Genomic DNA, 23802 nt, shown 5'->3' with positions numbered 1-23802 from the left:
CACTGTTCTAAATCACCTGTTGCTGCCATCACTATTCATCTCCAGCACCATTTTGTTACCTGCAATGCATAAAGAACAGGCTGATCTCCTTCTCTCCAGCCACAGACTCCCTTGCCTTGAATAAGTTGGTATTGTTCAGAACTTAAAGTCAATACCTACTAAAAGCATCAAGAGTTCTCCAGGGGCTTCATTGGTTCTACTCAAAAACCAGAACTCCTATGCTTGGTAAAGGGAATAGATACACTTTTTGTACTAAGGCATTGCCCTGAATGAAGAGGTAGGTGCTATGTAGCAAAAGCAATCAGATTTGTAATTCATTTCTTGCCCTGTTGAATTGGGGTCGGGAGCCTTGTGGATGTAGAAAAGTTCTGGCTTCTGTTTTACTTGAGAGGGTGACCCCTTGCCCCCAATTACTCATCACTGCCAAATCACAGCTTTGTAGCAAAAGATTTAATTTTTAATGTCATTTTTAAAGGTAAATAAATATTTCTACAGTTGTATTTGGGCATTTTTTCTTCCAATTGCTTCATCTTAGATTGATGAACAAGGGAGAGGGAGGTGTTGGGAAGGCTGTCCCCTGGGAGTCAATTCCTGCATAATATTCCATATCACAAAGTTTGCTTTCTCCCTAGAAAAAATACTTCTCTATTTTCTTCACCATTCTGATGGAGGGGCAGAAGCAGCATCTGGCCTTTGACTGTGTCATGGTATCTCTCGGTCTACATGAAATGAAATTGTTTGGTCTTTGTTAGTGTCTCCAAGCAGAGTTGATTCTTCTTCAGTGAGGTCTTTTTACATTTCCTCTCTAATTGCTCCTCTTAGGTATCAGTCTTTTGAGTCTTTACAGGAGAGGAAACTTATGGATCTTTCAGAGTTCTGATAAATCCTTTAGTCTCAGCATGGACACTTGCTTCCAGGAGGGGATCAAGAAATTGTATATACTATATGTTACTGGGTACTTTGAAGCAATAAAACAATGAATGGGGTTTGTTAATGAACATCCTTATCAACTCTCGATTTCAAGTCATTCTCATTACTTGAGGCCAAAAAGGAGATGCTCGGTCAAGCTGTTTGGGACTAAAACATATGTTGTGGACCAAGCAATTCCCCCCCCCACACATCTGCTACAATACATTTCAGCTGGTCTGTTTGAAGCAATTCCTAGAGAAGAGTGTGTGCACACAAGTATGGTCATTATAATGAATGTACCTTTTTTCTTTCCAGTTTTGAGACTTGTTTTAGGTAGACCCTCATAGCCAAAGCCAAAAGTTTCTCCTGCCTTTTGGAAATAAAAGTTATTTGACTCTAATATTAAATACATTCTAAGGATATGATTATCCATGACTGAGCAAACTGTGGTTCAGTCTCATTTTGCAGGTTTGCTCTTCCTGCTGAACCACAAACTAATATGTCTTTGTATAAATGATTGGGATGAAATGTTGGTTATTTGGGGCATCTGTTATGTAAACACAGATGTGGATTTTATTTCTTAGGTTTTAAATTCACTAGAAGATTTTTTTCCAGTATGTTGTAACCAAAAGAGACGATAGGAGGGGATAACTATATATGTCTGTGGCTTTAATGCTATAAAAAGCAGTATGTGATCGTTCTCTGTGTTAGGGCAATGCAATTGGCTTAGTTTAGTCAAATGTAAATGTTGATATGATTTCAGATACCAGCTCAGCTATGACCACTAGCTAGAGAATTCACCAGCAGTGAAAATTTTCACTCTTACCAACGTACAAGGCAATTCTGCCTCATTTTTCATGTGTGTCAGCATTTTTTATAGGAAAATACCTGAATGGCACATTTGCCTGACCCTACAGTCAGTAACATGTGAAGGATAAATGGATGCTGGTTCCATAGCTCTTCTAGTCTCCTATGCAATCATGCCCTGCTCTACTGTCTAGAGCGCAATACTCTTAGCTGAGGAATGGCTAGGATTCTTGGAAGACAAGGAATGCTGCTGGTATTTCTGTGCCACTGGTGATTCATATGGCTGCTTCCTGGTTTCAGGCTTGGTTTTGGGAATGAGATCTGATTCTCTGCTGGCATTACCAATTTGACTAAGAGCCTTGTTACAAATAGGAAATGCCAGCTGCTGAGAATGTTGTATAAATGTGGCTCTTCCCCTAGTATGTAAGACGACATTCTTTCAGCTCCTCCCTTTGTGGTTCTGGTGAGGGATAGAGGCACAGGAATAGGGAATAGCCTTCTCAATTGGGGTATAGATTTGGGGATATTTGGCACATTGTATGGCACAAGAGTTGTTGGCACAAGGGAGATTACAGGAGCAAAACGACCTTACAAAGAACTGATAGCTTATGGCAATTCTGATAGTAGGTGGTAAGTACTCTGAAAGAGAAGGTAACTCTAGAAGCTCACAATGATGCTGCTTCCTTCTACTGCTCTTCAGAGTAACATGATATTTTCTGAATAGGCTCTGAAATTAAATTCTCACTAATGGTTGGGATGGGGTGATAAGGACAATCTAGAGTTCATCTTTTTCTCCACTCCTTGATGAAAGCAGACTACTGGATAGGTTGAAAACCTTTGGGTTCCTTGTATCCGTTATTCATTTCAAGATGCAGTTTGTTTCTCTGCCACTTGCTGGAGACATGGAGCCTGGGTTTTAGGACTGCAGGCCATGCTTTAGGTTCTCATTCAGGGTTGAAAGAAAATGTGGCCCAGTATAATGCTGCTTCCCACGTCAGCAGGAAGGAAGTCTTCACTGAAGTCTGTTCCCAGGTTAGCACTTCATGGTGCTTCCTGCTGCTGGTTTGAAGGCTTCTGCAGCTGGCTGTTCCTTGCGGCCCAGACTTGTTTCTATTACAACTTCAGGACGAGAGGTTAGTTAGAGGCCAGCTTCTACATGCACCTTGTCTTGGCAGCTGGCTCCATGCAGATCCCTCCTTCAGGGCAAGAAGCTTTAATTCTTTGCATGCAGGTGAAGAGCCAGACCCAGGGCCCAGCAATGTTCCAGCAGCCTTCTGGAGTGCTTCGAGCCTGTGTGGCAACAGCTATACTTCAATGATATTGATAGATGGTGATTTCTTCTGTATAAGAGAGAGATGTTTAGGCTAAAATGTTTTTTTAAAAAGTGCAGTTGTAACTGATCCTCCTCTAAACTTCTACTTACGATTCCCTTTCTGCCCATTTGATTTCTTTGATTGATTCTGTTCCTCTGTTGCACTCAACAACAGAAGAGATTTGAATGAAGAGAGTCTATCAAAGGGTCAAAGTCACCTAAACTCTTATTGCAGGATAGAGGCAGTCCTTGGGTTACAGTGGCAATTGGGGCAATAATTTCCATCGCTAAGTGATGCGGTCATAAACCTCAATGTCATGTGAACTCATTGCTTAGTGACAGCCATCCTGGCAGTCCCAGTTGCCATCATAACTTCAGGTTGCTAATTGGGAAAAGATGGGAGTCTTAAGCAAGGTGCATGGGGTAATGGCGCATGTATCTTGAAGGGGTGCCATGGGCCGACACTATGGATCATGGGGGGGGGGGGGTGCTGTAGCTGGACACTGCAAAGCATGGCTGGCTGGCTGTAGGTGGGCACATCTGAGCATTGGCGGGCTGGTAGAGGCTGCAGCCAGGCCCTACAGATACAGGTTGGCTGGAAGGGGCTGCTATGGCGTGTGGGCAGGCAGAGAATCCCTGGGATCTTGTACTCCATAGTGGGTGTCCTTGGGAGAAAAAGTGGTGGGAGTGACCTATAGGAGCAATATGATTTTCTCTGCCTCCTCCCCTATTGACTTTACTTGTGAAAAGCTGACAGGGAAGGCTTCAAATGGCGACCATGTGACTATAGCTTGCTGCAGTGTTGTGCCTGGATCACGTGCATGTTACTACTAAACGCAAGTTGAGATATGGAATGTTTGTGTATATATCTAGCAGAAGTCAAGCCCAGTTCAATGATATCTTAACTAATTAGATACTAAATGAAAACATGGAATTTTCAAACAAAAGATGAACCAATTTGTTACCAACATAACTTATAAAAATGATTTTATATATTCATGGTTGTTAAACTATGGCTGCTAGTCATTATGCCTAACTAACCAGTTTGGGAAGCAGTATATTCAAATGGATGGGGGATTCGGTTGCCCTTATATTCTATTATTAGTTTCATATATATGCCTGTCTGCTCCGACAACGGAATGCAGGACAAAAGGTCCTTTAATATGATCCAGTGTCACTCTCACACTATTTTATTAATCCATCCAATAGCTAATAATTCCTGGGCCCGTACAAAATGATTGCACCATTTGAAAGCATTTGAATAATAGAACAGCAAAAGGCAATTAGTAGCACAGGGTAAGATAAATAATAAGATAAGGATAATGATAGATGATATAATAGATAATATATGATAATACCAAGATAATGATAATGTAAAGTGATTGCACACATTTAAAAACTATATAAATGTATGGGTAAGTGGCCATCTTAACCTGAAAAGCTGAACATGGGCCACAGGTATAAATATGAGGCAAAGCATGTGTCAGCAAAAACGTATCCTTTATTCTCCTATACTGGAGGTACTTGATTCTCTTCAGGCAATCTTAAGAGAATTAAGAAGAATAATGTTTAATAATAGATAAGAATAACAGTCTTTCCACTCTCTGGGTCCATTCTCATCCTGCAATGTTAAAAGAAGTGTTTCTTTAATAATTGTATTGTTTTCCCTCTCCTTTGCCACTTCCTCCTATATACATTTTCTCATCTTCCATTGGTACATTTAAGTATCCATCTCTCTGTCCTTTTCTCTCTATAGCTGTTATATTGAAAAGATTCTTATTTCCAAGATGCAAGAAGGTAATGAAATAGTACAATTGAGTAAAGTATGAGTTTCTTTTTGTATATAGTGGTAAAATTAATTATATTTGGTTAATTAAACTCTGCTTTTAATGTTACAGTATAATGATCACTCAAATACTTCTTCAAGATGGGGAGGGAAACTTGTAACTTATTTACAACTGACTTTTTTTTTAATCTGTTCCTCCATCATACTGCTACTGCCCTTCTGTGGGAGCTGTTTGGATAAACACTCTGGAAACTTGCTGGTTGAGCAGAGATTTCACTCTTACTCCCTTATTCCATACTGGTTTGGAAATGTTACCTTCCTATTTTCAGATTTCTTCTCAAAATTCATCTTTTTTGAGGAGCCTTTATTACAGTCCCTTAGAACTAAACAAATACTTGCATTGTTTATACTAAAGATAGTGCTTTCCCTCTTAATTTAAATCTCTTCCCATTCTTCAGTTGTTTTCACTACGTCCATTTCATATCAGTGCAACTCCTACCACCTTCCATTATCATTACTGGGCACAGTGGACTGGGCTGATGGAAGTTGATCTATGACTGGAGGACTCATCCAAGTTGAAAAGTGTCAGTTCAGATGTTTAACCACAATGGCAACACAATAATCTGCCTTGATGTAATACCACTTCCTGTACTTCTGTAGATTACTCTGATAACATATTCTTTTTTTTTAACTCTCCAAAGTACCATATTTTGTGATTTTTAACCATGCATTGCTTGCTCTAAGGTTGGCCAAAGAAGTTTTCAGATAGTTCATTTTTAGATATTTCTTTTTTCTCTCCTACAACATATCAAACCATATTTCCAACTGAATAATAATAAAAGAGAAAGAATTGGAGAAAATATTTACTTGGTTCCTGAGACAACACTTTTAATATTATTAAACATCTGCCTATCCCAACTCTGTAGAAAAGACCCAAACATAATAATACATTAAATATGTATGCTGCTTGACTCTCGACAACAATTGAATTAACTTATTAATTTTTTTTCCTATGTCAGGGAAAGGGGAAAGGGAACAAAATTCTCCCTTCGTATGCATTAATTTAGATATTTCTCCTACAAAGCCCCAAATTTCTCTGCCAAAAAGAATCTTGTGTAATCATTTTGTCTTCATTTTAGAAACACATTACCTAGACACCAGTTCTTTATACTGAGATTAAGCTGATCAGAGAGGTAAACTGTAAATACTAACTTTTCCCCTTGTGATTGTTTTGCAAATCAAACTTTAGGCTAACACTTCTCCTAATGGTGGGATGCCCATTCAAAGTTATTTTCCCCTGGGACTAAAAATGTTCAAATTCATTTTTAATGTATGATACCAGTAAGCATTGTGTTCTCTTTCTCACTCTCATATACATATGTACATTGATATTCTTTCAACAACCTGTTTTGTTTACTGACAGATCTATATTTGATGTTAAAATCCTTCTATCATTTCACATAACCAGATATTTACATTTTAATATTTTTACATAAGACTTAGCAGAACTTTTTAATACAAGTAAAATGCTTTCAGCATTCAAGTATGCAGTTTCTGACTTCTTTAGAGTTTGAAAAAGAATGACAAGCAGAGCCCGGTATGGAAAAAATAATGTAGTATAATTGTCATGTTATTGAACAAGAACTGGAAAACTTGAGTTCAACTTAGTTTCTTCCTGAGCCATAAAAATTCACTAGGGGATTTTGAGCCATTCTTTCCCTTTCAGCCTAGCTTTATTGTGAAGAAATGGTGTGTGCTATCTGTAAACCCTTGTGGAAAGGTGGAATATAACTTTAATAAACAAAACGATCCATTTTATCTACCAGTTCATTTGTACAAAGTATATGTACATACTGGGTAACATACTTTTTCTTGTTAATTTCATAGAGTAATAGATCAGAGGGCTAGAAGGGACCTTGGAGGTCTTCTAGTCCAACCCCCTGCCCAAGACAGGAGATCTTATTGCATCCCGGACAAATGGCTGTCCAATATTTTCATGGATTTCTTACTATGAAGCTGACTGCAGCAACTTTGTCTTTCAGAAATAGACTCCTATGCCTGACTTCAAAAGGCAGAACACAGCAATGCTTCCTACTGCTGAGTTTGAAACACAAATCCTAATTTAGTTCATCAAACAAAGCCTGATAATATTGGGTTACTACATGTAACCCAATTATTTGCAAATAATAGAAAGATGGAGTGACCGCATTCCCTCATTTCTTACACGATGTCCGTTTCGGTTCAATATGTTGCCATGATGGTATTCTAACAGCTCTCGGAGCATGTTGTCATTATTTTATTTTTTAAAATTCTAGGCACCACCTGGCAGCTGATCTTGAATTGGCATAGAGTCACTTTTTGTGAGATATAGCTATACAAATTTGATTAACAATAAAGTTTAAAGTTTGGTATCCTTATACAATTAGATTCATATTACATCCTAAGTGAAATAAAGCCCTGCATTATAGCTTAAGTGAGGAGTAAAGATTGAGAATATGGCATATAATAATTGTAGTAAACAATGATGCTGGTACCTCTAGCAAAGTCTCTTACCTTGTGTCACAGGTCCTCTTGGTGGCCCAGTGCGCTTGTGAACCTCTCCCTGCCAGTTTCAGTCCATCTGAAATGAATCCGTCTTGTACCCCTTGCTCACTTCTTCTTTGCCCAGTACCTTACCTTGCTACGTAGTAGCCCCCCCGTGGGCCGCTCTGGAGTGCTATGTTCTGAGGAAGGCTTGGTCTTCTCTTTATTATTGTTGGAATCATTGTCCTTAATGATGTCATATTGCTTGCAGAAGAGTGCGATCACAGCTGGGGAAGGAAGGAAGAAAGGAAGGAAGGAAGGAAGGAAGGAAGGAAAGGAAGGAAGGAAGGAAGGAAAGGAAGGAAGGAAAGATGAACCAGGGAAACTCAAATTCCAGCATTCTCTTCATTTGAAAAGCTATGCTCCTTCATTTAAAATATTCTAGTGTCTCTCTGGTTCTTTCTCTCTGTCTCTCTCTCTCTCTCACACACACACACACACACATACACAATACATTCCCCCATTTTGAAGTAATTATTTCATCCCCAAATGTTTGTGTCTGTGTATAATTTGTTGAGAATGCCTGGAATGGGGGGCAACGGCCAGGTTCTTCAGATGTTCAAAGCCAATATTAAGCATGGCTTAGTGCGATGTGTGAAATCTAAACGGACACTTGAGCTTGTCTCAGGTGAGGAATTGGAAATTGTGAAAGCTCCTTTGAGAGTTCACATGTTTCTATCTATTAAAGATTGCCAATCAAGAGCAGGTGCAATCATGCCATACATGGTATTAATTGATAGAACAGTGTCATAGAGAGAGCAAAGCTTGATAATTGGTTCCACAGAACTTCCATTTATCACATATTGTATATTCCTACCTGAATATTTCTTGCTTTGCTCTCCTTTTTAAAATGTTACAGTTTGCCCAAAGCAGAAACACAAAACTTTGCAAAGGCATACACTATCAAAGGTCCAAACTGAACAATATAAATGGAAGTTATTAAATATTATGTTTATAAAACTGTTTATGAACCTAAAAATTTTTAGGCAGAAATGTAGAGGCTAGTGATTGTGATTTTAAATACTTTTAAAAAAATCCTCTAAAAATTATTTAGAAATGGGCAGAGAGAAACACCCAAATCTTCATCCCCTGTTTTACATAGAGCCAAACTAGTCTTTCAAGGGGCAAGTACCCAAGCATTACAACGGAGCAACTGGTGAATAATGTGCAAACAGATATTGAATGAGGATAAAGAAATATCTTCCCCCATCACATATCTGTTTCCTCTCTGTGGAAGTAGTTTTAAACTGAAAATGTTTTAAAAGAATAAAATCCATCTGTTCCTATAGCCCTTGAGAATTGTCTAGTTTATCATTTAAAGAGAAGGAGCATAAAAAATTGGCATAATCTTGAATAAAGACATGGGGAATTAACATTCATATTAATTTTATTTCCATTATGCATTATGAAATTATGAGATCAAAATCTCTAGCCTAACTTTTCTCTTGCCCTATCTCTGTTACCTGGCAAATGAGTTGATGACATCTTAAAGAAGAAAGAAGCTTTTAGAGTGCAGTACTGTAAGTTAGAAGCATGATCCACATACAGGTAGTCCTCAACTTATGACCACAATTGAGCCCAAAATTTTTGTTGCTAAGCAACACGGTCGTTCAGTGAGTTTTGCCCCATTTTCTAACCTTTCCTAAGTGAATAACTGCAGTTAAGTTAGTAACACAGTTTGTTAAATGAATCTGGCTTCCCCACTGACTGCTTGTCAGAAAGGTTACAAAAGATGATCACATGACTGTAGGACACTGCAACTGTCATAAATACATGCCAGTTGTCAAGTGACTGAATTTTGATCACGTGACCATGGGATGCTGCAACGGTCATATGTTACTTTTTTTTTAGTGCCATTGTACTTCGAACAGTCAGTTGGCTAATGGTTGTAAGTCAAGGACTACCTGTACCATATTTTTGTTTGGACAAGGAAAGAAATATTTGGGTTTGGATTAATTTAGAAATGTTTGTTTAACTTTACATTTGCAGAGTTTACAATGTTGCTTTCCTTTCCATTCTGGCTTCCATTCTTTTTATAACTATTAACATCTCCAGGAATTAAATGACTTATGAACTGACCATTCCTAAGCTGAATGCTGTAGACACCGAACAGAACTTGAAAGGCCCTTCTTCCTTTGAAGTCAGGTAAAGGGTCAGAAGAATAGAAGCCAACTTTTTCTGAAGCCAAGTCTTCCACCCACCATTAGTATTTGTTAGAGCACAGTGAACTGCTTGTTATTACAGCATTCAATTCCAAGAGTGGCTAATCCATTACCTTAAAAAAATCTAAAATGAAAGTTGTGAACAGAAGCCCTTTCCCTGTCAATTAACAGGGAAGGATAGCCAATTGTACTGGACTTTTAAGGGCGGGGGAGAGGGTTAAGAAACACAGTTTGTGGAAGAGAGGGAGGAAGGGAGAAAGGTACAGACTTGTCAGAAGAAGCCAGCCTTTGAATATACAATATCTGCAGAGAATGGATTGTGCGACACAGGAAAATGTCACCCTTCAAAACTGGGGAGGCCAAATAAGACCTATCATGCAGTGGATGCAAACACAAGAAATCAGGACATGAAGTATTGTACTCGACAGAGTTGCTAATGGCCATCTCCATAGTAATTTACATACTTAAAGGATATGTAATACAAATGTAAACAATGGATTAATCTTTGGAACAAGGATGCAAGTACCGAGAACAGGCACAAAAAGTATACAAAAATAATAGAAAAAGGATCTGGGATTCACATGCAGTTTGCAAGATTCAATAGAGCTTCTTGAAATAATCCATTTCCTTTCAAAACGCAAATATAATGATTTGCTATAAAAATAACATTTGCAATGTTTAGAAAAAGATAAACATTAAATAATGTTTGATCACGTCTGGTAGAATCATTGTTCATTCATAGACAATTATATGTAAGAATGGCTATTATGATAAATAAGGATTAAAATATGTAAAAAACTGTACAAAGACCACATACTAGAGAAAAAAAGAACAAACATGCTCTTCAAATAGGATCTGACAGTTTGGGGAAAAATTAGGCAACCAAAGGAAAACAAAAGAAACACTGAGATGCTTCAAGAATTCAAATTACTTAATTTGCAAACTAAGTACGTGAACAAGCAGTAATCTAAAAATGTTATGGAAAAATACTCCTTGAAAAAAAATGCATTGAATTAAAGCAGTATAGTCAGCCTGGAAAAACATTACTTATCAACTCTGTCAATGCTTTTATCCTCATTACTGAATTTACTCATTTTTTCTGGGTTCTGCATAATATATTAAATCACAAATTAACTGAACAGATTTGGTTTGTGCAGTACTCTAATCCTCCCTCTCTCTCTCACACACACACATAAATATCATTCACTGTTGTATATTATGACATAGAATGTACAAAAGATCTGGAATTTGTATACAATACAATAAGGAGATCTCGTTATTTAACAGACAATCAGCTACTACTCCTTTTTGTTTTCTGTGCTTTAATAATGGGTTTTATATTTCTAGGTTTAGCATCTAAATTGGTCAAATGCATCTACGGTAATAGTTGCAATAGTTTTTCTTAGCCGTGGTGGTACAGTGGTTAGAATACAGTACTGCAAGCTACTTCTGCTGCCTGCCAGCTGCCTGCAGTTCGACAGTTCGATTGTGACCGACTCATGATTGACTCAGTCTTCCATACATTTGAGGTCGGTAAAATAAGGATCCAGATTGTTGGGGGCAATATGCTGACTCTGTAAACTGCTTAGAGCTGTAAAGCACTGTGAAGCTGTATGTAAGTCTTAAGTGCTATTGCTTTTACTAAGGATTCAGGTAAAGTTTCTATGATATGTTATAGATTTTAAATGTGGCCATGAGTATCTGATGGGCCAGAACTCACACTAATGATAAATGTTGAATATTGACAGGCTGAGCAAAATTCACAAGATATCAAATGCTGATACAGTTTGTCCTCAACTTACAACCATTCATTTAGTGGCCATTTGAAGCTATAACAGCAGTGAAAAAAGTGACATGACTGTTTTTCACACGACAGTTGCAGCACCCCCATGGTCACATGATCAAAACTTGGATGCTTGGCAACTGGCATGTATTTATGATGGCTGCAGTGTCCTGGGGTGATGTGATCCCCTTTTACAGCTTTCTGACAAGCAAAGTCAATGGGAAAGTCAGATTCACTTAAGCGTGTTACTAACTTAACAACTGCAGTGATTCACTTAACAACTGTGGCAAGAAAGGTCATAAAATGGGGCAAAACTCACTTAACAACTGTCTTGCTTAGCAATAGAAATTTTGGGCTCAATTTTGGTCATAATTTAAGGACTACCTTGCCTGAACATCAAATATCTAATACTTTTGAAAACACTTGGCTGTCAGGAACTTGTAGAAGATATTTTTTTCTGCTCCAATAGCCCTGGACCAAAGTAGTAGCCAATCCTAAAGATGTACTGTAGAAAGCAACTTTGTGCATGCCAAGTAAGCACTTGACTTCCAGCCACAATCCTGCCTAAATCCAGAGAACCCAGGAAAACTCACCTGCCCACATAAGCAGCACAACCACAATGATAATAATCTCCCCCGTCTGCAGCTGCCGCTCTTTGTCCAGGCCCTCCATTGTGATGTCTCCTGTAGAAACATAAGGCTGGAACTTGGCAAGGAGATCATTCATGTTACCAAGTAAGACAAGAATTCCTCAGCGCCTCCATAGTTGCTTTGTTTCACATTTAGAACAGGTCATCTCCCTTGACAGAGAGCTAGGAAAGACCATCTTTCACTAACTATCCTTTGGTTCGTAAGTAAGAATTATCCATATGCAGCTGGAGAGTGACGAAGAGAACATTACAAGGTAGCAGATGTGGGGGGGGAGCTGACCTTGCAGGGCTTTGTTTCTCATTGGGATGAGCTGGATGCTGGTGAGAGAATGCAATGCAGAGACCGGCCTTCTCGAAGCCACATAGCCAACTTTAGCAAGTGGTTAATGATTGACATAAAAAAAAAAAAACTAAGCAAGTTGAAGCAAGCAGAAAAAGGAGAAGACCATGGATAAAGGGGATGGATGGGATCAGAGAAATTACTAAAAAATAACCTTGGAAAAGATATGAGGTGTGGCTGGAGTAAGTTTGATACGGCAGACAATTGCTTATGCAGTCATAATGAGTGAAACCTGGGTTGATGACACCAGACTAATTAACAAAAGGGTCTTGCTTACCTTGGTTTGAACTGTTGGACGGAAGTCGGTCACTTTGCTTTAACGTGCGAAAATGGACTCTCTTGCTAGCCTGACTCTCTCCGTGGAGGCCAATGCTCTGGACCTGAATGATGTAGTCTGCATCCTCTGCCAGATCCCAGAGTACACAGGCCCTGTTTGTGGTGTTCACCTCCCGGATGAATCGTTGCATTTGCCCATCTTGTCGCTGCCAGAACCAGGAAGGTTGTTAAAGCTGGAGGCCAGCCAGGCTGTGGGACAAGCCCTCAGGCTCACCTTGCCTACTTCCACCAGGCGGCTTAAGGAGAGTTACTGCTACTCTAAGGGACTGATTAGTCCTCATCTGGGGGGGATGCATCTGAACTGAAGAAAGTGATAGCCCACGGAGGGGTTAGAAATGGGAGGTTTTGGCTGGGTTGGGGTGTAAAGGTTTGATGCTACTTGGTCCCCTGAGGAATGACAGGCTTCCTTTTGGGAGTGCCTCAACGCAAGCTCACCTGCTGTGAAATGGCATAGCCAATTATGACGTCTCCTTCTGGCACATCCCAGGAGACGGTGGCTGAGTTTGCCTTCAGCTGTGTGACAGTCACGTTGACAGGCGATGGGGGCCGATCTATGAGATGCAAGAAAGTTATTGGTGGAGAACCCTCACCGGCTGCTCCCTTCCATTGCTCATAATTAACTTAGCTTCAGAGTGCTGCAGTTCGAGCAGAGAGGCAATTTCCTTTCTGCTCCAGTCAATATAACTCCACACAGCATTCTTAACCTGGCTATTGAATTAATCCAGTTTTTAGATTTGCACAATTATAAAGCAATGAAACAGGGTGGGTTTGCACAACACACTAAACAACAAAAAAGCCTAACCAAGGCTGTCACTAACCAATTTTAGCTAGATGTGCAAACACAGCCTTCTTGAACTGATCCAGAAAGCCCAGCCTCAAAAGTTACCATTATTCCTTAAGGAGGGTTTTTAAAGATCCCACCCATTTGGCTACTATCCCACCCATTTGGCCACTATTCATGGCATTCAGCTTTTCTGTACAAAGCCAAGAGCCATCAGCCTGGCTAGAAGCCCATAGCAGCCCAGTGCAAGTCTGCCAGGCCAAGGACATAGGTGGAGTCAACTCTGTTCTCCAGCAAGTGTTAATTTGCTAATGGGAGGCTGGCAGCAGTGTATGGTGTGCCAGCCAGGAATGCAGTAGTGCCGGCAGATAACTTGTACCAACAGACTTCACTGGGTCTGGGTGGCTGTTCCTTCTCTTCCCACTTTCCAGATGAAAAAGATGCATGGCTAAGGCAGAGGGCAAGGAGATTTTTCTTCACTGAAGGAATGCTAAGCTTCTCAGGACAGGGCACTGCTGACCTTGAGAACCTGAAGTGAGGCTACTGGTGAATGTCTAAACTCTTCCCAGCTCCCAAAAGAAGAACACTTGGGGGCTTTCTTCACTAGCCAATCCAGGACAGTGGAGGGTGCCCCTGCCTTGTTTTGAGGGGAACATAGATGCCTTTCTTGGTCTCTCACTCAGGCATCCTCAGGAGTTTGAGCCTTAGCCATTTGAGCAGATGTGAAGCTGAGTTCCAGAAATATTGCCCACCTAGAAGTAGCAGCGACAGGAATTTATTATGAATGTCAATAAATGGTACTGCATTTAATATTGTCATACTGAATATGTAGCTTCTATTTATTTGCAGCATTTCTTTTCTACCCTTCTGCCAGAAAGGCTTTTTTGAGGCCTACAAAAAGTACACAGAGGCCCAGTCTTAATGTCCCAATGAACTGTATCTCTTCCTCTGCCACCTCCTTGTCAAATGCAGAGGGAGTTTGGAAGGGAGAAGAAGCAAAGCCTGATTGAACTGCCTTTAAAGCAAGGTAATAGAGTTCCATCTGCCATAGCCGATGAAGGAACTTCTCAGGGAGAGATAAAACCTGATGGAATTGATTTCCTTCTTTTGTGGGGGTTTTGTTTTTGTTTTTTAAGTTACATTTTTGTTTTTTAAGAAATTTATATGGTTGGTCAACTTGGACAACTGTAACTCTGAGCAATGTACAAGAAGCTAAACAAATGTAGTTAAAACCTCAACTGCAATTAATAGGTAATCAGGAACCCACAAAATACATTACAGCAGTACCTCCAATCAACCTGGCCCCAACGCCAAGGGAAAAGTTGAGTTTTTAATGCTTTTTAGAGCCTGTGTGGGAGAGACCATTCCAGAGGGCAGATCCTCTGTGGAAAAGATTTGTTTTGCTACAAGAAAGGCTGCTTTGTGATTGTGAAATACAGGATATACATTTAACAGCACCTTTTTTTGTTTAAAAGCAAGTCACATTATTTAAATCTATTCCTTTAACAGTAGATAAATGTGATGAATATTTAGAAACATAGAAACTAAGCAAGAACATTGTGTATTAAGAGGGAGCAGAAGTGGGAAGAACCAGCAAAATCTTACTTTCTTCCTAAATTCTAAATTCATAAAAATTATGAGCATTGAATGTGCTCAGTAACCATATTGTTGAGTATCAGTTTGAAAACTTGGATGGGAATAGATTGGCGGGGGGTGGGGGTGGGGGAGGCAACTTGGCTATCTGTCTGATTTGAACCCTGAATCAGAACATCCTGCAAAATTTTATCCTATAAATCACACTGTATCATTGAATTCCAAAGATCAAAATGTTTTTAGCTGTTTTTTGCTTATATATTCACTTTATTTTCTAATTCATTTGCTTGGAAAGTCAGAAAGGGTGTCCAAATGCAGCACAAGTCAACATTTTTTAGAGGGAAGCGAAAGCTAAAGAAGGAAATACTGGGAGGAAACTATATAAAGGCTTCACACTGCTTGTGTGTGAGAGAAAGAGAGAGATGTAATATGTTGGTTAGAAATGCCTCTTTTCATCTGCTTCTTAGTTTGGATCCTTTCCAGACCTCCTAATGGAAATATACTAACACCAAGAACCTTGCAAATTTGGCCTGTAGCACATTTACTGCATCAGCTGTTTTCACTTTATTATCTGTTGCTGATCTTCTGACAAATGGGGCATCACACCCATTAGCTGTTACTTGAACTCTGCTACACTCTCATATTTCACACGTTTCATTAATGAAGCCATTTGTATCACTACTGTGTCCAGCTTTGTCCCTTTGCTGGTCCTTGTCCTATTCTTCATTGAGCAACAGACCTGCCTTTCTTGATCACTTCGGTTACCTGTTCCTGTCCAGCTGAATTTCTCAATGTCACCATGTGGTCATCTTCACTGAATCCCTGGCTTAGCTGGCCAAATTTTCAAGGCTTTTAAATGTTTGATTTTTAACTCTATAAATATAAAGCATTTGAAGATACTAATTGTAAAGAGGAATATATAACTATCCAAAATTTAATACCTGGGAGTTATTAAGTTATTATTGTCATTGCAGTTATGTCTGCAACATAATCTCCAGATGTGTAATACTAAAACTTCCAGAATTTTTAACCAGTTTGGCTAGTTAAAGTGGACTAGAAATTCTGAAAATTGTACTAGAAGTATAATTGTGCCAGGAGTATAATTCCTTTGCTAATGTAGATGCTTTGCAATTTTATCTAAATGTGTGTGAATCCCTTCCACTTGGTTATGCTAGAAAACCAAAACCAATAGTTTCCTAGCAGATTGCATATGGTTTATTATAAGCTATAAAACCAAATGAATAGTGCTACTCTACCTTAGTTACATTCATAAAAATGTTAACACTGTCAAGAAGATATATTTGGCAATCAGCACAGAACAAGCAAGAAGAATAATTCCAAAGTATATTTGTTTGAATGGGAGTGGGCACCTTTTAAGCCAAATGCTGCTCTGAGATACAAAAGGCTGTACATGATCCATCTGTTGACTTTGATCTCAGCCTCTATGTCCCTACATAGGAAGAATGCATTGATATACCATTTAGTTTATTTTCTCTCTCCACTGCCTGAGCCATTATCTTAGCACATACTTCTGTTTGCCTCACCCCACCCACACCTTTCAGAGGCAGCAAATAGCATTTCATATATAGCTAGGGCTAAAAAAAAAAAAGTGAAGTAGCCTTCACCAGTAATATGTACTACTGTGTATGTGTGAGTGGGGTTGTGATTCATCTGGAACTAGTATCTCAAGCTAATGGAGTGGAGCAAATGATTGTTTCCTTTCTACCAAGTGCCAGATTCCCTGTCTCTCTGTGGCTTAAAATTTGAGATGAATGTGGGCATGGACTTTGGTGTTTGTTGCAAGGTGCCAAGTACATACTTCTTAAAAAAAAACTTCGCAGCTGGCAGACCAAGAGCACTTGGATGAAGACTTCAGAGAAGACCTAGCAAGGCCAAATGGCCACAACCTTGAGTCAAGCTTTTATTCTAATGAAATTGGCTGAGATTTGGATGCTGGGCAAAAGGAAGGGTTGTGTGGGGGACTTCTAAGATGAGAACAAGGCAACTCGGGTGTTGAGAGTCTTTCTTGCTTCCAAATCTCATACAACCGAATTGTCCCAAAGGGACTTTGTTCTTTTGTCCAGTGACACAGCTGTCTCTAACCATCTCACTGTAGAAACACGGGCAGACAGGCAGGCCTGAGCCCCTCTCCCTAAAGCAGAGTCACACTATCCCTTATAGGTGGCCCCTGAAGCAGAAAAGCACAGGGGATCCAGTTCAGCACCAAAGCTAGTGACCGCGAAGTGGGCTGGTCCGAAAGGGCGCCGAAAGAGGAAGCGCTGGAAGAAGTTGCCATGGGGGGGGGGATCTCAGACTGGGGATCTCGGTCGCCGGTCCAGACCCACTGGGGAGATTCTCCCACCCACATCCCTCTCCTACACTTACTTGCGCGCACAAGGCACAGGTCGCAGCTGACCAGGACCAGGACGGCGGCCGGGTTGAGGTACGTGGGAATTGGAGCCATGATCGCGGCCAGATGCAGCAGCTGCTCATCGAGTCGGGCGGGATGTCGGCGCGGCTTCGAGTTCGTCGGGAGCCCCGCGACCAAGGGGTCTTGACGGCCGTCTCCGGGGCGCTCAAGGTGGCGAGGGACGCGCGGATGGAGCCGCAGTGTCCGCCGCAGGGACGAGCGCCACGCTCCCCCAGTCAGCAGTGGCGCCGGAGCTCGGCGCCGAACCGCCACCTGCTCCGCCGCCGCTTGGCGGCTCCATCAGGCGGGCCCAAAGCCGCCGGGAATCTCAGCGGAGCTCCGCGCTGCTGCTGCTGCTGCTGTTGATGCTGCTGTTGTAACCGAAATCCGCTACCGGGTCTGTGGCGGCGGCGGCGGTGGCAGAGTCGACTCAACCCCGCCGCTCCTGCCAGCCACGCCAAGTCATGAGCCGCTGAATACTGTCGACCGGGCAAGCGGCGTCTTGGACGTCCCCCCCCCCCTCTTCCTCCTGGCCGCGCGCCGGCGCTCCGCCCTCGGCCCAGGGAACAATGGTTGGTTTGAGTCTGCGGGAGACCCAGGCGGCAGAAGCCCGTCCCTGAGCAAGCAGGGCTGGGCTGGGCTGAGCTAGGCTGCACTGGAGAAGACGCCGCCTATGGAGCAGGGCGACCCCTGCAATCATGCCTGGGGCGTTCTTGGAGTATTTTTGCAGCAAGACACATCTGGAGTAGGCATAGGGTTGCCAGATCTGCTTCCCAAAAATAGCGGACAAGCGGAGGGGGGGGGGTTAAGTAGTAAAAAAAGTAGACTGTACAGCTTTAGATTACGTACGTACATACATTTAGATTACGTACATTTAGATTACGTACATTTCATCATAAAGCTTTTGAATAAAAAAAATGTCCACTATTTTGTGGAAAAAAATAGTGAACATAATGTGAAAAAAGTGGACTGTCCACTCAAATAGTGGACACCTGGCAATCCTAAGTAGGCATCGGAAATGGGGGGAAATCCTGAGCGTTGTTAGACGAGAGAACTGTCAGGGGAGGCCCACTTGTTGAGACATGCACTCCGGAAGGCAAAGACGCCTGGAGGGGGCAAAAAAGGCAGACGCTTTAGGTTGATGCCCTACCAGCTGCTTCTGCCCTCTTTGTAGCTGTTATCAGCTAGTGGGAGGTGTCACGTGGAAACTGTTAAAGCAAGGCACAGTTGTTTTTTTTAACCACCCAAGATTTACACCATATTACCTAGTTGGGTTATGAAACATCTGCAAGAAAACAAACAAGCTCAGAGAGCCCCAAGGACCTCACATTGAGCTACAAATATTCTCTATTGATTTCATACTAGACTAGATTTTCTGAAATGGCAGAAAACTAGAGAGGAACTTTTTAAAAAAATTACACACATAGACACAAATATATAAGGAAAATAGCATTACTTTAGAAATAAAATCAGCAAAAAGAAAAAAAATGCAAAGTACTGTAATAGATAAAGCATTTATATCCAGTAATGAAATAACTTTACACAAGTTATCCTAACAACTCAAGACATATACTGTAAGTGAAAAGCTTCATGAAAACACATTTGTCTATTCCTACAAATATTCTCAATGAAGAATCCTGTTATGTGTTACATTTAATGACTGTATATCTTTCTATACCCATTTTATAGCAACTTTATTTTTAAAAGATGTTGCTACACATATACACATCTTGCCAAAAATTTATATGTACATGTGTGGTGTGTGTACACATATACATGCATGTGTTATGTACTTGTGCTTTTTATCAGAATACAGTACATCTCCAGCAGCTATCCTCCTGGATATTATACATTTATAGATTTCCCCATCTACATAAACTATTACATGACTTTTGAGGTCTCCATCAGTACAGTTTGTTTCCTGCTTACAGGCAATTGAGCTGCTAAGGGAGTTTCAACAAATTGATACTATGCCAGACTAATAACTAGGCTAACTCTAAAACAAACGAACAAACATACAAATAAATGCAAAATAAAATCAGACATTTAAAAGCCATTGTCTTATTTAGTCATCAATGATTAATCAAGAAACCGCTTAGTAATGTGAACCTTTGTTCTTTTGCTCAGCTGACTGGAGGCAGAGAAAATGCTGTGTCCTGTAAAGACTGACATGATGACAGTTCTACGTTTCCTTCTTTCTAAAATATGAGAAATTATCTGTTTTCTTGCTTAAGCTAACAGGGTAGATCTCCAGTTGCTCAAATCATTTTCATTCTCTCTCTTGATCAATCCTATTTGTTGACGGAAGCAGTAATTTTGGGTGTATTGCGCCCTCTACTGACAACAAGAAGAATAGTTATATTAGCAAGCTGGTGCAGAGACGTCATTAAGAAATAACGGCCTAGCCTGGCTGAGAGTCAGAGGAAGCGCAGCTGTCTATAATTTGGGTTCTCACATCATAGATTTACCCAGCACATAAAACTAGGCTAAAATGGGTTTGGGTAGTTCATGATTCAATATGCTGTGAGAATCCAGTAATTACCTTGACATGCTGTATATATCAAGCCACTATTCCAATTATTTAGGGGGTGGCTTAGTATGTTATATTGACACCGATAAAGTGTTTCATTCAGCCAGTTTTAGGGTGTAATATATGTGAACCCTGCCACAGAGTGGCTTAAATAAAAATGTATTCAGCAGAAGGCAACACTTTCAGGACTTTGGAGGGTTCAATGCAAAGAATGATTGGGAGAGATGTTGTGTCAGCATCTGTTAGTGATCAATGAAAGCTTTAAGAAGGTTAGCAAAGCTAAGTGTTACTTCTAGACTGAAAGGCTCCATGGACTCTCAGGCTCTCTTAATATAGTTAATATACTCTACAAGTATTTAATATTTTCCCCTCTTCTGACATATTAAAATTACACTTTTGCATTATGAAAGACATAATAAATACAAGATGGCAAATTGTTAATTATGACTTTGTTATGCTTATGCTTCATTTAAAAGGCAAAAACGCCTACTGGGTTTTCTATATTTACACAATCCTTCCATATCTCTGTGAAGTCCAAATTTCTGCTATTTGCCTCAAATCACCTCTTGGTGAAATATGGAATCAGGGTACCATGATGGTGCTGACTGTCCTGTAGCAGTACAAAATTCCCTTGTAATGGGCTTGCGGTGCTTTCTTTTGTTGCAAACTCATCATGATATATTGGCTAAACATTTAATATTTATTATTTATTATGTATACCGCAATTACAACTTAGAAATATAAATAATAAAACATAAGCTTGGTTGCTTTTATCATTAAAATTATTGGATAGCTTTCTTTGTTTCTCAGTATTATTGTAAAGTTACTAAATACAATAATTTCTTTCAGATTATATATATAATATTTAGTAACTTTGCAGTTACTAGTTAATTTAATGTTGGAGGGATAGAGACACCATTTACCACTCTGTCTTAGGCATAAAAATGTCATGAGTCGATTCTGAGTTTACATTACAGACGTAACAAATAACTTATTAATCATCTCTTTATTTACTAGCATTCCCTGAAGACAGATTACTCGTGAATTGTTATTACAGGCCAACCCTTGCCTGAATACCTTAATCTGGTCAGCTCTTTTAATTGATAGCCACTCAGAATTTATTAGAAGATGGGAAGCTATGTAAATGATTTAAACAAATAAATAAAGATAGTTGCTTGGTTCAAAGTCCTCTGACAAACATACCAACCTTTCAGCCTAGAAAATATAAACGTTTTGAACATTCTTGTCCAAAACTCCATATGTATATAACTGAATATAAAGTTTTAGGGAAAAACCTTAAAAATACAAGAGATGGCTGTGATATAGGGTGCATTTGTTTTGTTAGCAGAACGTATGCTATTTTAAGACATTTACAGTATATGGTTGTCCTCCTTTAATATCCCCTGAGTCACTGAATGTTAAAAAGACATTAAATTAGTGGTACTTACAGTGAATTCTCATAGTTGCAGCCATTTCAGCATCCCTGTGATCATGTGATTGTGATTTGGGCTTGGCAACCAGCTTGCAGTTATGACATCACAGTATCCCACAGTGGTGTGACTGCCATTTGCAACCTTCACTGCCGGCTTCTGACAAGCAAAGTCAATGGGAAAGCCAGCAGTATATTGCAAATAGCAATCATGTTACTGCAGGAGGTTGCAAACATGAAAGATTATCTAATAACAGTATCTTGAATTCCCTGAACTGCTGTCCTAAGGTGTCAAGCGTTCGTGTCATCACACACCTTATTACTGTGTTGCTTAGTGACAGAATTCCTGGTCCCAATTACCATTGGTAATCAAAGACTACCTGCATAATATCACTCCTCCACTTTTATCAGTATAACAACCCTCTTGTGTTGGAGATTAAGCTGAAAAAAATCATCCTGAGAACTGCCACGCGTGGGAAGCTGCAGGGGCTGCTGCTTTTCTCAGAGTAATGAAAGAAGTCATGGGTTGCAGTCTCAGTCCCTTTCAGTATATATGGATGATGTCACGAAGCATGTACAAAAAAGCCAGGGCTTCAGTGTCTTATTGTTCCAGTGCTGCCTGTATCATGCCGCCTTTATGGATGCTGCTCCTGCCACAGCTGAAAGGGTGTTCCTGAACTTAAAGGAATTCCAGCTCGAAATGATTTGGGAATAAGTCCAAATATTAAAAAGGAATTTCCTGCAGAAAACAAGGAAAAGCCGGAGAATTGGGGAAAGCCAATATCACACTGAAAACAAATTTTGTTACATATTAGTTACTTGAATTGAAACTTGGTTTTGGGTGCATGTACAGAGGTCCTTGCAGAAGAGAGTCTGAGAATATTTTAGCCTCCTTTGTATGCCTCTTGATTAAAAAGACTAAACATTACTGCAACTTTATGCAAAGTTGATTCAGAATGATATGAGTTAGTAAGCTCTAAGCTCCAAGGGCTTTTTTTAAAATGTGACTTTGGTAAGTGAATGGGCAATTTTAGATTTTGAAGGTGGACATCAAACCAAATGTACAATCAGCAGTGGCCACTGAACATTGGTAAGAACTCATGTCTGAGTCTATAATGTAGAATAAGAGCAAAAATATCAATTCTTTGCACTTATTGCATCCAGACTCTGGACCTACAAACCCATTCCATGAAACCCAGACCCTTCTAGAGAAGGATGGGCAAACCACAGTTCCAAACCACAGCTAATGTTGCTGGTTTCTTAGCAGATAAAGATGCTCGTATCCACTCTCGTTTGGAAACCAGCTGGCAGAGTCTACTGTGATGCGTGGAGCAATGTCATGCAGAATTATCTGTGATTCTTTTGAACTTGAAGTGTCAGAGAAGTTCTTCTATGGTTGGAATGTTGCCACGCTCAACCTGGCTTGACCCCTGCCCTTCTTGGCTTGTCCAAGCAGGGTGTGTGTAGCTGGATTCAGGAGGCTGTTAATGCTTCTTTGAATAACATTGTTCACCTTGAAGGAGACAGTAGCACACCTCCTGAAAACCCTACATGAACTCAGCCATTCCTGACAATGTTCCACCTACAGTAATTTCCAATATCTGTTTTCTGATGAAGGTTGTGGTGTAGGTAATGGGGGAAGTGCTGCCCAGAAGGACTTGGTATGTAATCTGAAGATCATTCTGGACTCATAGTTTCTGCTGAAACAGCAGATGGAAGTTGTGGCAGGAGGGTCTTTGATGGCTGCATCAGTTAGTAGTGAAACTGTTGAAGTATTTCTATTAGAAGACATCTTTGCCGTCCCAGGGTGGGATCAACCCAGTGGTGGGATAAAGCCGGTTCATACCACTTCGGCATCCACAAAGAGAACCGGTTGTTCATATATTTGAATCCCACCATTGGACCAACCACTGTTAATATGATTACTAATCATAGAAGAAACTTCTTAAAGTACTTGCTTCAAAAGAAATAAAAGAGTTAAAAGACGGAAATTTCTCCTGGATAGCTGGAGGTTATTTAAAACCACCATGAGAGAGGCTTAGATAACATTACATCAGATATTAGATCAGATCAGATAATGTTGCTAACAAGTCCAGGAAAATGCCACAGCTCTTAATGAACAGAATAAAGGAAAAATAGGAATGCTACCTTAAAATGTGCAATTTCCTGTTAAGAATAAATTAGAACAGAAATATAAATTAACTATAAGGGCTATCATCTGGTGGATAAAATAATTGCAATTCGCAAATGAAATATCTCTTCTGCCAGCCTACATGGAGCACTTTAGCAAAAAGGAAAAACAGCACTGCAATCCAAGACTGTAAATATCAAACCTGGAAGGATTATCTTGATTTATCCACTACCTATTGTGCCAGACAGTGACCCTCAAATT

At 40.1% G+C, this 23802-nt stretch overlaps 1 protein-coding gene across 1 annotated transcript; it reads right to left on the bottom strand.

The window, feature by feature from the left end:
* Nucleotides 1–455: 455 nt before the first annotated feature.
* On the bottom strand, nt 456–17505 carry FNDC4 (fibronectin type III domain containing 4). Its single transcript, XM_015814803.1, has 6 exons — nt 17427–17505; nt 13103–13218; nt 12609–12813; nt 11936–12025; nt 7491–7624; nt 456–3056 (listed from the first exon to the last, which is right to left on the bottom strand). The coding sequence occupies exons 1-6, from the start codon at nt 17503–17505 to the stop codon at nt 3021–3023; spliced, it is 660 nt and encodes a 219-aa protein (XP_015670289.1). The 3' UTR covers nt 456–3020.
* Between the last annotated feature and the right edge of the window lie 6297 nt (nt 17506–23802).

The sequence above is a fragment of the Protobothrops mucrosquamatus genome, unplaced genomic scaffold, assembly GCF_001527695.2.
Source record: "Protobothrops mucrosquamatus isolate PMUCROS unplaced genomic scaffold, P.Mucros_1.0 scaffold286, whole genome shotgun sequence".
In the NCBI taxonomy this organism is placed as follows: Eukaryota; Metazoa; Chordata; class Lepidosauria; order Squamata; family Viperidae; genus Protobothrops; species Protobothrops mucrosquamatus.
This window is presented reverse-complemented; position numbering and strand designations above follow the sequence as displayed.